The 15,439-nt window shown below is 39.9% G+C and overlaps 1 protein-coding gene across 1 annotated transcript in view; it reads right to left on the bottom strand.

Annotated features, from left to right (window-relative positions):
• Window positions 1-15,439, bottom strand: part of LOC120526619 (spondin-1) — a 558,899-nt gene that overhangs the window by 111,617 nt on the left and 431,843 nt on the right. The window contains exons 10-11 of the mRNA XM_039749784.1: window positions 12,787-12,862; window positions 9,005-9,187 (exon numbers count right to left, since the gene is read on the bottom strand). Of these exons, the coding sequence (XP_039605718.1) occupies window positions 9,005-9,187; window positions 12,787-12,862 (259 nt within the window). The remainder of the gene's footprint in view (window positions 1-9,004; window positions 9,188-12,786; window positions 12,863-15,439) is intronic.

The following is a 15,439-nucleotide window of genomic DNA, read 5'->3' as shown; positions in this document are numbered from 1 at the left end:
TGTATTATACTTCAAAATGACTGGAGACTACAAGAAATCATGCCCTGGTTTCTGTTTGATTTTAAACATTAATCAAAGTTTTTGAATGCAAAGCTAAAAATTATGGGAAAAAATATCATTAAATCAGAGAGGCAAGGTGGCACCGATGAGGCAAGGCCACACACCTGGGACAAAACAGGAGGTCAAGAAAGGACTGTGTCTGGGGGATATTTATTCCACCCAGTCCCTAGATGGCAGCGGCTCGAATATCGGTGCCTATTCAGGAACCAGCTGGGAATGCCATGAATTGTAGTCTAGCAGTGCAGCCACAAGAGGGCGATGCTGGGAGATGTATTCCCTGTTATGTGAGACTTCTGTATGACCCAGAAGTTCTTCCAGTGGGCAACAGGCCTAGAACTGGAAGTACTCCTGGGTTCTCAAAAAAAAGGGAATGTACTACCTTATACATGCAAGTCGGGAGTTGGAGGAAGGAAGGCAACACTTGACAGGATGAGAGCAGTGCAGTAGAGAGGAGAGGAAAGAGGAGAGAAAGCAATTTACAATTTGTTCTTATATAAACAGGTATTTTTGTAATAAATTGCCCTTTGAACCTGGGACTATCTAGTGTCTTCATATTTGGGGTTTGGAGCTCTCTGGCCTTCACAACTGCTAGTGATGCAGAGGTGCTGATTACCAACCCCGGAGTGCTAATGAGGCAATCAACTGAACTGTACACATCTGCACATGAACACATTATCAGCTGAACTGCATATCAGCACACCTGCACCCCCCTGGAGCTCCCTGTATTTATATAGTTAAAACTCCACATTGCCATGGACACTAATGTGCTTCACCACATCAGGTGGTTTTTTCTTATACTTAAATTAGTCAGGATTAGCTTCTACCCTAAAGCTTCGATGTTAGAGTCTTGTTTTGTATTTTGAATCGAACAAGAGTCATGTGTAGTATGTTATGTTTGAAAAATATATAAAATGAAAATAAGAATTCCTTAATTTGTATTACAGAGGAGAGAGGGGAGTTAGGAGCACGCGCTGATACAGCACATTCCTGCACCCACCATATGACAAACCAATTTAGGATCCCAGATTAGGACCTGAGCGCAGCCATGCAATGTGTGACACCTCAGCACCACACTAGTTTGGATGGGATGGAACCAGTGTGAGGCTTTTTTATGGTGGCTGGAGTGCCAATTCTGCCACCAACCCTCAAATTTTCCGTGTAAATTTGAGGGAATACATGCAAGGCTGGAAGCAGATTAATGTCATACCCAGAACAGAGCAACTTCAGGTTAAGAGCCTTGCTCAAGGGCCAAACGGAGTAGAGTCACTTTTGGCGTTTACGCGATTTGAACTGGCAACCTTCCGATTACCAGTGCAGATCCCTAGCCTCAGAGCCACTCTGCCCATTTAGAAAAAAAAACTGAAAGTAAAAGTGTTTTCAGCAAAAGATAGGATTATTGAAGCCACCTAAAGCAATTCAGGGTTGCAGGGGCCACAGCCAATCCTAGTAATGCTGGACACAAGGCACAAAACAACCCTAACTGTAGGGCAGCCTTATTTACTTATTGTATTCATTTACATGCAGTATTTTGGTTGATGCCTTTATCACAGGTGACAGTTACAACATTTCAAATAAAATTGGATACATTGTGTTTGTTTGTTTTTTTTTCCAATTTGAGCACAGGTATTTGAAGTGAATCACTCCTGGTTTGTTAAAGATTTACAGTCATGGCCCCTAGAATTTTCCCAGAAAATGCACCATGTCTCCCAAAAAATTGTTGCAATTACATATGTTTTGGTATACACATGTTTATTTCCTTTATGTACATTGGAACAACACAAAAAAACAGAAAAAATAAACAAATCTGGCATCATGTCACACAGAACTCCAAAAAATTATTGCAACCTTTTCAAAATTGTGGGTAAATCGTTTTATTTCAAGCATATGATGTTCGTTTGAACTCACCTGTGGCAAGAAACAGGTGCTGGCAATATGGGAATCACACCTGAAGCCAGTTAAAATGGAGAAAAGTTGACTCAACCTTTCAGTTGTGTGTCTGAGTGTGCCACACTTAGCATGGAGAACAGAAAGAAGAGCAGAGAATTGTCTGAGGACTTGAGAACAAAAAGTGTGGAAAAATATCAACAATCTCAAGGTTACAGGTCCATCTCCATAGATCTTCATGTTCCTTTGTCCACTGTGCGCAACATAGTCAAGAAGTTCACAACACATGGCACTATAGCTAATCTCCCTGGAAAAACTGATAAAAGACTGTAACGAAGGATAGTCTGAATGGTGGATAAACAGCCCCAATCAACTTCAAAACATATTCAAGCTGTTCTGCAGACTCAGGGTGCAACAGTGTCAGCTCAAACTATCTGTTGGCATCTGAAAGAAATGAAACGCTATGTCAGGAGAGCCAGGAGGACCCCACTACTGACACAGAAACATAAAAAAGCCAGACTGGAGTTTGCCAAAATGTACTTGAGAAAGCTAATCTTTCTGGGCGAACGTCTTGTGGACAGGTGAGACCAAGGTAGAGCTTTTTGGTAAACCTCATCATTCTAATGTTTACAGAAAATGGAATGAGGTCTACGAAGAAAACAACACAGTACCTATAGTCAAACATGGTGGAGGTTCTAAGATGTTTTGGGGATGTTTTGCTGCCTCTGGCACTGGATGCCTTGACTGTGTCTGAAGACTACCAAAAGATACTGGGGCGCAATGTAGGGCCCTGTGTCAGAAAGCTGGGTCTGCGTCAAAGGTCATGGGTGTTCCAGCAGGACAATGACCCCAAACATACCTCTAAAAGCACCCAGAAATGGTTGAAGACAAAGCGCTGGAGAGTTCTGAAGTGGCCAACAATGAGTCCATATCTAAATCCGATTGAACACTTATGGAGACATCTCAAAATTGCTGTTGGGTGAAGGTGCCTTCAAATCTGAGAGATCTTGAGCAGTTTGCAAAAGAAGAGTTGTCGGAAATTCCAGTTGAGAGGTGTCACAAGCTTGTTAATGGTTATAGGAAGCGCTTGATTTCAATTATTTTTTCCAAAGGGCGTGCAACCAAATATTAAGTTGAGGGTGCCAATAATTTTGTCCAGCCCGGTTTTTGAGTTTTGTGTAAAATGATGTAAGATTTGGCTTGTTTTCTCTGTTTTTATGTGTTGTTCCAATGCACATAAAGGAAATAAACATGTGTATACCAAAACATTTGTAATTGCAACAATTTTCTGGGGGAAATGGTGCATTTTCTGGGAAAATTCCAGGGGTGTCGATAATTTCGGCCATGACTGTAAACCCCCAAAATCATGTGAAAAAAGTCTTGTAGTGGCCCAATGTAGAGTTACCAAATCGCACAAAATGCATGCCTTTGAAAACTTGAAGACTCAAACTCCACAAAACAGTATCCAGTCCATGTCCAACTACGAGGCACTTTATGATTGGTAAGTTTAAGCTGGCCTAGTATGAGTGAGTATGTGCATATGAATGTGCCTTGTGATGAACTGGCCCCCCAAAAAGAACTGCTTCCTAGTTTACAGTGTTACTTCTGGGATTGGCCCAGACTCCCACAAACCTGTCCTGGATTAGGCAAGTTTGTAAATGGATTTAATAATGTATCCTTTGGAGAATGTAAGAAGATTTTGGCCATGTTGACATACTGAATAGTGCCAAAACATCCCAGCACCAAGACACTATGGCCGAATCCCAGCCTGGTTACTGCCTGGGTGAAGTTTTGCATGTTTACCTTGTATATATGAGAGATTTTCTCTGAGGACTCCATTTTATTCCACATTCAAAAGTCTGGTTTGATTGATTGGTTTCAATAAAGTGTAGTACTATTAGTTAGAATGGGTAAGCAAGTGTCTTTATGTGTGCTCAAAGCTGCTAGAACAGGCAATAATTACAAAACATCACAATTCAAACAAATTGTAGGCCACCACAACTTTATAGCACATGTTTTTTTCAATTTACTCGAAGATGACTTTTTTATGTCATACTTAACTACTTAACTTTTCAAAGCATAAGAAGAACTAGGGATTACAGCTAGATGAGTCCTAAAATATTGCATGATTTCAAAATTATCTGGTGGCATTTTCAATTTATTTCATTTTCTTATTTCTATATCACCAATATACAGTATATATTTGTCATTATATCACTCAACTCAACATAACATTAACTAAACCAAAAAACGTAAAAACATTGAGGATGTGGGAGGCTGGAGATTATTTCAGGGGCTTCAAGCACAAAGCAGAAACCAACTCTGGACAGGGAGGCCGTCAATCGCAGACTACACTCACACAGATTTAACCAATTTAAAATGGCCAATTAACCTAACCTGTCTTTGGGATGCTATCCTATCTTTAGCCAAGTCAGAGGTTTTGTTTTATTTTTCATCTTTTTGTAACCCTTTTGTGTTTTCCAGAGGGGTTGTAGTTTGTTGTAATATTCTATAGCATATTTATTAAACTTGTGTAAAATCTAAATTTCCCCTTGGGCCAAATAAAGTGCTATCTATCCAGCACCTGTTTTACCTTTTACGTGAACTAGTTGGCAATTTTGTGTAGCAAAAGATTGGGCAGGTGGAATTTTTTTTAAACGTCACAAATCTGACATAAAAATATCTGGACTCAATATAACACTAACATGAAAAAGCTCCTTGATGGAATATACATTTCTGAGTGCTCTCAAAACACCAAGGGGGACAATTCCCCACCTCACTCTTTTGATGATACAAATAACAAAACCGGAAAAGATATACACTATATAAAAGGTTTAGAAGTGCTATTTACAGTTACCTGTACACCTAGGGTTCAAAAAGTGTTAGGAAAGATACTACATCTGTTTATTGTCATGCACACGCACATAGGAAATATCTTTCCCTGTGCAGAAAGGGGATTGTCCCACTAACACATTCTCGCTAGATGCTCACTAGCTGGAAGAAGATTGATCAAGCTTACTCCATGAAGTCCTGTCCCTTTCAGGTCAACAATATAGTGTAAGCTGGAAGGGTGATTGCACCCCAAGAGGACACAGACGCCCCTGGGAATACCCCTGAAACACAATCTACCTTCACATTGCTCCTTACCCTTCTCACTTGCACATAACACGTAATAAAGCCCTCACGCGGTAGCCTACTCTGCTTACTTAAAAGCCTTGTGCAGAGCCTGTCAGTTTTGAAATCGATTGTTTTGCTTTTATCTCTCTCTCTCTGACATTCTCTGCTCCTAGCGGAACTGTCATCTCTGAGTTGTCATGGAACATGGCTTTTGAAAAAGAAACAAATGTTTGTTTGCAGTGTTTGAATAAAATTCCTGTTTTCTGTGACCCAAGCGTGACAAGTGGTACCAGGTGTGGTTGCACAGTTGGACTTATTTCAAATGGCTAAATTTTGCACTTAACGACTGGAAACTAAACATGGATGGCCCAATCCGTGCGCAAATTCAAGATTTGATACATAAAGTGCACAGCTGGTTTGAAGGAGACGTGATGGAAAAAGTTGTCATGAATATATTACTGGCCGGGATACCTACAGTTCTTGGAGATGAATTTCTGTGTCATGATATTAAACCATTAACGATTATGTCCAGACGATTGGAGGGTTCACAGTCTGCTTGGAGAAAGAGCGGTGGATTTGGTGCTGTTTCACAACCTGTGAACGAACGTCCAGGACATTCTAATCGCTTCGATCGACAGCTACAACATCGACAAGCTGCAGGACCTGAAAATCAAATGGGGTCAAGTAGGACCCCGGGAAATCCAGTCGTAGATGAGATGCCTATTTCTGGGGAGACGGCAGCAACAGGCCGGGGAAGCCGAGGACGTTGCAGAGGATATTTCAGCAGCGGAGCCGACCGTAGATGTTTCTGGTGTGATCAACCCGGCCACTTGGCAAGAGAATGTCTCTTGTCTCTAGCTCAATCAATGGAAACTGGACTGGCCAAGGTTAGTTGCTCAAATATTACATATTCTTCAGATGAAAAAGATGGCTTGTTAATACCGGTGAAATTGGGGGGCCGAGAGGTCTCAGCATTGTTGGATTTTGGCAGTGATCTTTGTGTTGTCAGACGAGACTGTCTTGATGAAAGATGCCTTAGTGACACAGAAACTGTAAAAATACGCTGTGTACATGGTGATGTTAAAGACTATCAGACATTACTTCTTCCTTTAACATATAAGGGTCACCAGTTTAAAGTTTGGTCTGCCGTTTCAGACTCCTGCCCCTGGCCATTACTCATAGGACGGAGAAATGCCCTCTATCCTAAACTAATTAATAAATGCCGGGCACCAGTGTACCGGTCTCCTATTGAACTTAATGGGGGAAGAAAAGAAGAAAACAAGGACGAAGAATTGGTAACGGCGGGGGAAAATCTAGAGCACCAATTAGATATTGAACCCGATCTCTCCAGCGAGACGGAGGACACCTCCGACAATTTTCCAAAGTGGCAGGCTGGTCCATCTACATCTTCTCAGATTGTGAACGCCTCCGAACACAAACCGAGCAGTAGCGAACAATCAGATTTTGTGCGTTTGCAGCATTCTGATAGCTCATTAGAATATGCATTTAAACAGGCTTGCTCTGTCAATGACTCTTACTACCAAGAGCGCGATTCCAGGGGCGTGAAAACCCCGCACTTTATAGAAAAGGACGGTTGCCTTTTCAGAGTGATCTCAGATCATTTAAAGGGGGAATTTATTGAACAACTGGTTGTACCTAAAGTACATAGGGAAACTCTTTTGCATCTGGCACACTCTCACATCTTGGGAAGGCACCTCGGTGCTGACAAAACCAGAGAGCGGTTATCAAAGCGATTTTATTGGCTGAATATGGGAAAAGATGTTGAACGATTTTATACTTCATGTCCTGATTGCCAGATCGTCTCCGAATATAAGCCTTCTCGGGCTCCCCTTTGTCCTATGCCCATTTTAGAAGTTCCCTTTCAGCAGTTGGGATTAGATATTGTAGGCCCTTTACCTAAGACTAAGAATGGGTACCAATATTTGCTGGTGTTGGTTGACTATGCAACACGATATCCAGAGGTGATTGCCCTGAAAAAGGCCAACTCCTCTGCTGTAGCCAAAGCTCTGTGTGATATTTTTACTCGTGTTGGCATCCCTAGAGAAATCTTAACTGATCAAGGCACACCTTTTACTTCTCGTGTGATGAAACAATTGTGTGACAACTTTGCTATTAAGAAATTGAGTACCACTGTTTACCATCCACAAAGGAATGGTTTGACTGAGCGATTTAACAAAACTTTGAAACAGATGATCAGGCGAGTCGCTCATAATGATCCCACAACCTGGGACTCTGTCCTGCCTTTTGTTATGTACGCGGTGCGAGAATCACCACAGGCATCCACTGGCTTGAGTACGTGCGAATTGTTATTCAGCAGACGGCCACGAGGCATCCTGGATGTTGTACGAGAGGAATGGATAGGTAACGAAACAACAGCCCAAGGACCAAGCTTTGCAGATCGGGTAATTTCGTTGCAGGACAGAATTTCTATGCTTTCCTCTATTGCTGTGGAGCATCAACAATGAGAACAGGAAACTCAGAAGCGTCTTTACGATAGGCGAAGTAAGCTCTGTGAATTCAAACCTGGTGATCGTGTTTTGGTACTGGTTCCGTACGACCCACACAAATTTGTAGCTAAATGGCAGGGCCCCGCCATTATTGAGGAGTGTATGAGTCCGGTAAATTACAAGGTTAGACTACCAGGCCAGCACAAACCATTCCAGATTTTACACATTAATCTCTTGAAGGAATGGCACGACCGACCAGGTTAACACTTCCTTGCCTGCTGTTTCTCAGACTGATGTTGCCATTGGTAACGATCTTACTGACACGCAAAAGACAGAACTGTTATCATTGATCGAACGGAACACTGATGTTTTATCAGATTTACCAGGCAAGACTAACATTACAAAACATAAAATCACTACTGAACCTGATGTTCGCGTACAGATGCGGCCATTCCTGATACCGGAAGTGCGATGAAATATTGTGGGTGAAAAGGTAAAGAAGATGCTGACATTAGGTGTTTATTCACGAGAATGTGAATAAAGCTAAGGGGAAGGGTGTAAGCTGGAAGGGTGATCGTACCCCAAGAGGACACTGACGCCCTTGGGAATACCCCTGAAACACAATCTACCTTCACATTGCTCCTTACCCTTCTCACTTGCGCTATAACGCGTAATAAAGCCCTCGTGCGGTACTCTGCTTACTTAAAAGCCTTGTGCAGCGCCTGTCAGTTTTGGAATTGATTGTTTTGCTTTTATCTCATTCTCTCTCTGACATTCTCTGCTCCTAGTGGAACTGTAATCTCTGACTAGTCATGGAGCACGTTTAAGCTTTTGAAAAAGAAACAAATGTTTGTTTGCAGTGTTTGAATAAAATTCCTGTTTTCTACAGCCTCCTGTGTCTCTGTGCAAATCTGTGACCCAAGCGTGACAATAGAAACCCAAAACATCAGAAATTGGTGTCCACCGCTAGAGCTGGATGGATAAGTTCTTAGCTTTCTTTTGTGTGGCTGTATGCCACACCTTTTTACACTAATTATTTTATTTTTTTTCCATTAGAAACTAAATGCCGTTGCTTGATGGTTCCCCAATATTTTCACATATTCTGCATATTTTATCTATCTATCTATCTATCTATCTATCTATCTATCTATCTATCTATCTATCTATCTATCTATCTATCTATCTATCTATCTATCTATCTAACCCAAAAGTCCACACTCCACACAGATGGACTGGACAAGAGATTCAAATCCAAGATCAGGGACCTGGATCCTTAAGTTGGATGTTCTAACCACTGATTCACTATGCCATTCAATGTAATTAGTTATTTTAAGAAATCCAGCAAGAATTCACTGAAAATAGAAACTGGCAAAAGGTATGTTGATTAATTAAAGCATCTGCTATCTGAATTTTTGGGACAAAATACAAAGAAAAAATTACACGTTTTTACCATTTATGTGTTTATTTTCTCTCACCTTCATCACTGCATCCTGGTCCCATGCATGGTTCAAAATCTTGGGTGTGTGGGCAAGCCACACTGAGGTCAAGCTGAGCTTTGAGCATCCTCTGTCTCATTCTTTTTCCTTTTTCACAAGTAGAAGAACTACAGGCAGACCATGGGGACCAGTTGGAGTAGATGCAGGTTTCTGGTGTATCATCTATAAAAGAAAGATTTGATGAGCATTATTAAATCTCAAAGTGCAGTGCCTGACTCTATCAATTTGTCAGAAAAATGCATGCCCAGCAACCAACAGCTGCCAAGAAATTTAATGTTTAATTTATGCAAAGTCTACAGAAAACATGATTAAGTAGGGTTAAGTAACCATCATTTGGAAAGTTAGGAATTTTCCCGTTTATATTCCTAAATATCCATTAGAGAAATGTCTCAGGTGTTACACAGCACATTATATTATATACTAGGCGACACTCACAATTACATTCTGATATGCAACATGCTGAAAGAAGTGTTTTTAACAGTATAAATATCAAATTTTATATTAAATTTTATATTTCCAATAAAAAATAATCATTTCAATATATTGTAGGTCTGTTAGTTCAAGGGTATAGAGACATACCAGTATAATTCATTTATAGCAAGTATTAATATAAAAGACATTTTACTGTTAAATTATTGCTGAACAAATACTGGAAGATCAGGGGTGCATGAACAGGAAACGTTTTAATAATATGTTAGCAAAACATGCATTCATTTGTCACATTGTGAGCATATGACTGGATAATTGACATACGGATTATGTGATACAAGTAACAAGATTTTGTTCCATGGATGTTTTAATGTTGTTGGCTGTTGTTCAGTATTGGACCCATCACTGAAGCTCATTGTATCGTAAAGTTGGTGATCTTTGTGATTCTCCATTACAACATGAAATTAAAATATTTTGGCCAAAAAACATGGGGCAAGTAACAGATATAAAATATCATTTTTGAGCATTCTATTAAGCAATAAACTGGAGGTGATCCCCATAAATAGGTAAAAATCCATTATTAACATATTTTGTTGTATTTATTAGGCGTGTAATATAAGAACTAAGACCAGGAAGATGCAGAAGCAAAGTGTGAGATCAAGGAGAAAAGGCAGACTATTGATCTAATTCAAGTGTTTCTTTTCAAAATTTAGTCTGAGGACAGCACTTTTTTGTGGTTTTTGTCATGTTAAGAATCTTCTTCTTTTGGCTGCTCCTGTTAGGGGTTGCCACAGCGGATCATCTTCTTCCATATCTTTCTGTCCTCTGCATCTTGCTCTGTTACACCCATCACCTGCAAGTCTTCTCTCACCACATCCATAAACCTCCTCTTAGGCCTTCCTCTTTTATTCTTACCTGGCAGCTCTATCCTTAACATCCTTCTCTGAGTATACTCAGCATTTCTTCTCTAGACATGTCCAAACCAACACAATATCACCTCTATGACGTTGTCTCTCAACTGTCCAACTTGAGCTGACCCTCTAATGTACTCATTTCTAATCCTATCCATCCTTATCACACCCAGTGCAAATCTTAACATCTTTAACTCTGCCACCTCCACCTCTGTCTCCTGCTTTCTGGTCAGTGCCACCGTCTCCAACCCATATAACATAGCTGGTCTCACTACTGTCCTGTAGACCTTCCCTTTTACTCTTGCTGATACCAGTCTGTCACAAATTGCTCCTGACCCTACTTCCCTACTTACAATCTCTTTTCACCTCTCTTCCACAATCCCCATTACCCCATTATTATGTTGAGGATCATAGATTATATTTGGGATATCACATGGGATGATGGATCACATTAATCCCTCACTACTTTTTAGGTAAGCTTTAAGGTTTGCAAAGTTTCATGAGTTTGCCACATTTTGACAGCTAATTAATGTGCTGACTAACAGTTTTCCCGGCCCACCCTTTTCTGTTTTTCATTCTGCTGTGGTATGACAAACATGAGACACTGGATAGCCAAACTTCTCTTCTGTTTTCATAGTCCAAAACATATGTTTTCTTTCTTTCCTTGTAGTAGCATTGCATGCAAGTGCTCATTGGATGTTAATGCTTGTACACACACAATATAAGTAATATTTCATTTTGTAAACTTCCCATAAGGTCTTGTAGACTCTGTTTTGGGCCTGCTCTGACTCATTCAGTGCTGGGGCCTGGACAAGAAAGAACTTACATTTATGCCCAGGTGGCAGGGGCAAATACCTATATTTAATAATTCAGCTATTCTAATTGGAGGAGGATCATGCACCTTCCCTCCTTGATCCCATAAGGTATTGTGACATTAGGGGATATTTTTATTGATTCTGGACTGTGCTTGTTTCAGGAACCGCTTGCACGCTTCATCTGCCCTCCACCTCTTTTTATTTTTATCTCCAGTTCATGTCAGCTTTTTAAGACCAATGGTGTAGATTTGCAGTCTAATCCTACTTCCCATTTTCTATATCTCTGTCTAACTCCTATCCCAACTAGCAAAGGCCCTGTATCACCTATTCCAAAGCCTCTTATAAACCTCTTTCTGTCATTTCTTTTTGGACTAAAGACTTATCCCATTACAAAAGGGATATATGCTGGAATGCTGTGTTTAAGAATGTATGTTTGTCTTCCAAAAATCCAAACTATCAGTTTTCATAACTTCAAATCATTGACAGAATGTTCCTTACTCCTAGGCAGAGACACAAAACAGGCTTGGTATCATCAGACTTTTGTCATTCCTGTTCTCTAGACTTCCCTGGTACTTTCCTTCATGTTTTCTGATAGTGTCCAGGTGTCTTTGCCTTCTGGTCTGCAGTTGCCCATTTGCTTTCCTGCATATTATTCTGTAAAATTAGCTTTTTCCATTCAGTCATTCTCCTTGTTGATGATTCTTCCCTCTCCATTAATTATTATCCAAAGAGTGTCCTTATTATGTACCATAGCTACTAAAATCACTATTGCATCCAGACAGAAATTCCCAGAGTTGATGACAATTCAGCACTGGGTTGTTTCATTTTTTTAAATTTAATCCATTTAGAAATGTCCACTGGTGGAATTAATAATGCTTCATCTAAATCAATGAACCTGTGGAGCTAAGCCACTGATGCACTAAAAGCTTATACAGTATATAGCATCTTTTTCATTTAAATTTTTTGCACCTTTCCTGTCAAGTATCTCTAATGGTCTTATATACTGTATCTAGAGTTGAAACTCCAAAGTCCCTGGGAGGGTCAGGAGTTATGATCTTGTTAAATCTGTTTTTTTATGGTGTCACTTTTATGTTCATACGGTGGGTAATTATAAGTATGTACTTGTAGGGATGTTGTTTTTTTACTTAATTTGTATCACATTTTTGATTTGAAACAAACAAAAACCACTCATACAACACAGAAGCTTACCCTCATGACTTAAGACAAAATCAAACAAGTTTGAATTTGTTGTAGCAAGTTGTAGGTCACTATGAATGAGAAGCTGGGGATGTCACACTGACAATCATGGATGCACATTGAGACTTGCTAAGATTACATAAATGTCTATGACTGAAAATTGCTGGAAAAGATGTATAGTGTGATGGAAGATTAGCTTCTATGTTTCTGGAATGTGGGATGAAAACTAGAGTCCCTGGAAAGCAAGCTCACAAAGACTTGAGAAAAAACATAAACTACACAGGTGGTTCTTGGGTATTCAGGCTGAGGGTACTGGAACTGTAGGACAACACAACCATGGTACTGCGACAAAAGACATGTTATACACAGAAACATAATTTGTGATATTCATTTTAAACAAAAAGACTACCTTCTTCTTTCTCCTCTTGGGCTAAGTCAGCCACAATATCATCCACATTGTCAGGTACAATATTGCATTGCTCACCCTGTAAATGGAAATTCAAAACTTAGTAATGACAAATAGAGAGATACTGTAAATACACATGTAGATATCACTTCAGCATTTTAATAAAAACTCAACCTTGTGGCTGAGGTTACTGTTTTTGACAAAGCCTGTTCAAAGTAATTGCTTACTGTAAAAGCAATGCCACAGATAGAAAACAGAAAAATTATGATTTTTTTTTTAAATTTCCCATCTAAACACCATAAAAAGATGATCATGTGCAGTATAATAAGTGAAACATTTAATTATATAAAAACCTTTCAGAAATCAGTTCAAACAGTTAAATGAAATAGAGTTCATCTGTCTGTCTTTTATTCTGAAATCAAGTTCTCTTTAACACAACCTTTAATATTTTACTTTGTTCATATTCTATACATATTACCATAAAGGTTAAAGTCAGTTTTTACCAAAAACACATTTTTCAAGTGTAATTTCATCCATTAATTTTCAAAGCAGAGTTTTTTTCTGCCACTTTCAGTGTAAGCTCTGCACAGGGATCAATCTATCACAAAACACACACATAAGAGGCCAGTTTAACAAAACCAATGAGCCATACACACACACATCTATGAGATGTGAGAGTAACACTGGAGTACCTAGAGGAAAAAAAAAAACACATTCAGATATAGGGAGCATGTAAAGAGTAAAGTAAAGAGTGTTACCATCAGGGTCACCCCTGAGCCCCAACATGTTTCTAGGATAAAATAAAAGGTATGTATTCATCCACAAGCACATTCAACAGATTCACCCTTCCAAAAATCAGCCACATTAATGATAAAGTAAACCAAATCCTTCTCCTTTGTCCTTCAGTTGAGTGTTGCCTGCTGCCTCCAGACTCCGATTCATTGATGTGAGACAGCGGGCTCCCTTTTCTTTTGCCACAATGTGTCTTCCGGGCCATACAGAAAGTAAGAAGGTCCACCCTCGACAGCGTCCTCTATTGTCACCCAGGGACTCTGACAGGGTTACACTTTTGGACTCCAACTCCCAAGCACTCCTGTGGGTGTCAAAACTGGGCTGCCACATGAGGACCACTGCCACCTGGTATATGGTGGATGGAACTGCTTCTAACATTTAGCTTCCACCTCTTCTGCCAGCCAAGCCATTCATCCTTCCACTCTGGCATCCCGTCCAGGTAAGAAGCCATCCTCCTTCCCAGTTGGGATGCCTGTTCTCCTCTTACAAGGACTAACCAATATGTCACCCTTCAATTTAAACTTTCATTGGATTTTTTCTTCATTCTATTACTTACTGATTCTAATGAACATTAGAAAGAAAATGTAAAAATAAAAGCACTTCCTACAATAAATAAATACAGTAGAATAAAATTGTGATGTTTCATTATGTGGTGGCACTGTTTCTTTTGTTTGCTCTCTAGCTTGAAAGATAGCAGCTTAATCAGAAATAAGATGTCACATTTCGTAAGCAGCAGGCAAACTGTGAAATATTATGTTATTCAATCATTATCTGTAGCCTGCTTTACAGAGAGTACAATACACTGTAAAATATGTAAGTACAATACACGATATTGGATGTATGTATGTAACTACTGTCCTGTCTATATTTCCTTCAACTTTTACGGAACCAAAGAGAGGGTGGTTTAACTCTTTGAGAGCTGAATACTTTTTCAAAAAAAAACACAGTTTTCTGAAAAACACACAAAGCAATGGTTTCCACACAGAAATCAACATAAAATGTCTGTTGACACGTGCTGTGGCGGCAAGTTCATCCGGAATGTGCGGCAGGCTGGCTTCATGGGGTGGGTGTGGTAGAGGCAGTTTTCCAGTTGCAGTGCATCGCAATCTGGTTTATACCTCTTGTCATTGTAAGTGCCGGTCGTCCCAGGTGAACATTGTCATAGGCATGTCAGCTACACAAATCTGTTCAGCACCACGATCAACTGGGGACCAATCAGCTGATATTGGTACCTTATAACTGTTTTCGATCACTTCGGAGTCCAATTCAGCGATAATATGCAAAATGTCGTACACGCAATATTTTGCTTTACACATTTGTTTCGATTTCTAATTTGACGTCGATGCCATCTTTGCCATTGTTTTTTCCTCGTTACTCATGCAAGTGCAGGGAATCTCAGTCAAACCAATTAAGCTAACTTTCCGTCTAACACAGAGAGTCCAACTAAAACATAACATCAGGCTTTGTTACCGTTTACAATCGATTACAACCATCAACCCCTCCTTTTGACAAAAGTTGACATCCGCCCTGAAAAGAGTTAATAACAATCTATACTAATAAAAGGCAAAGCCCTCACTCACTCACTCACTGACAGACTCATCACTAATTCTCCAACTTCCCATGTAGGTAGAAGGCTGAAATTTGGCAGGCTCATTCCTTACAGCTTACTTACAAAAGTTAGGCAGTTTTCATTTCGTAATTCGTAAAGCCGTGGGGGGCGGAGTTTCGTGTGACATCATCACGCCTTCCACGTAATCACGTGAACTGACTGTCAACGCAGTGCGGAAGACCTCCAAAAAGCACTGAAGAAAACATGCATTATATAATAGGGAAGGCAGCGAAACAATAAGAAGCAAGCGAGTGA

Source organism: Polypterus senegalus, chromosome 1 (genome assembly GCF_016835505.1).
Source record: "Polypterus senegalus isolate Bchr_013 chromosome 1, ASM1683550v1, whole genome shotgun sequence".
NCBI lineage: Eukaryota > Metazoa > Chordata > Cladistia > Polypteriformes > Polypteridae > Polypterus > Polypterus senegalus.
Note: the sequence above shows the minus strand (reverse complement) of the source record. Positions and strands in the feature narration are given on the sequence as shown.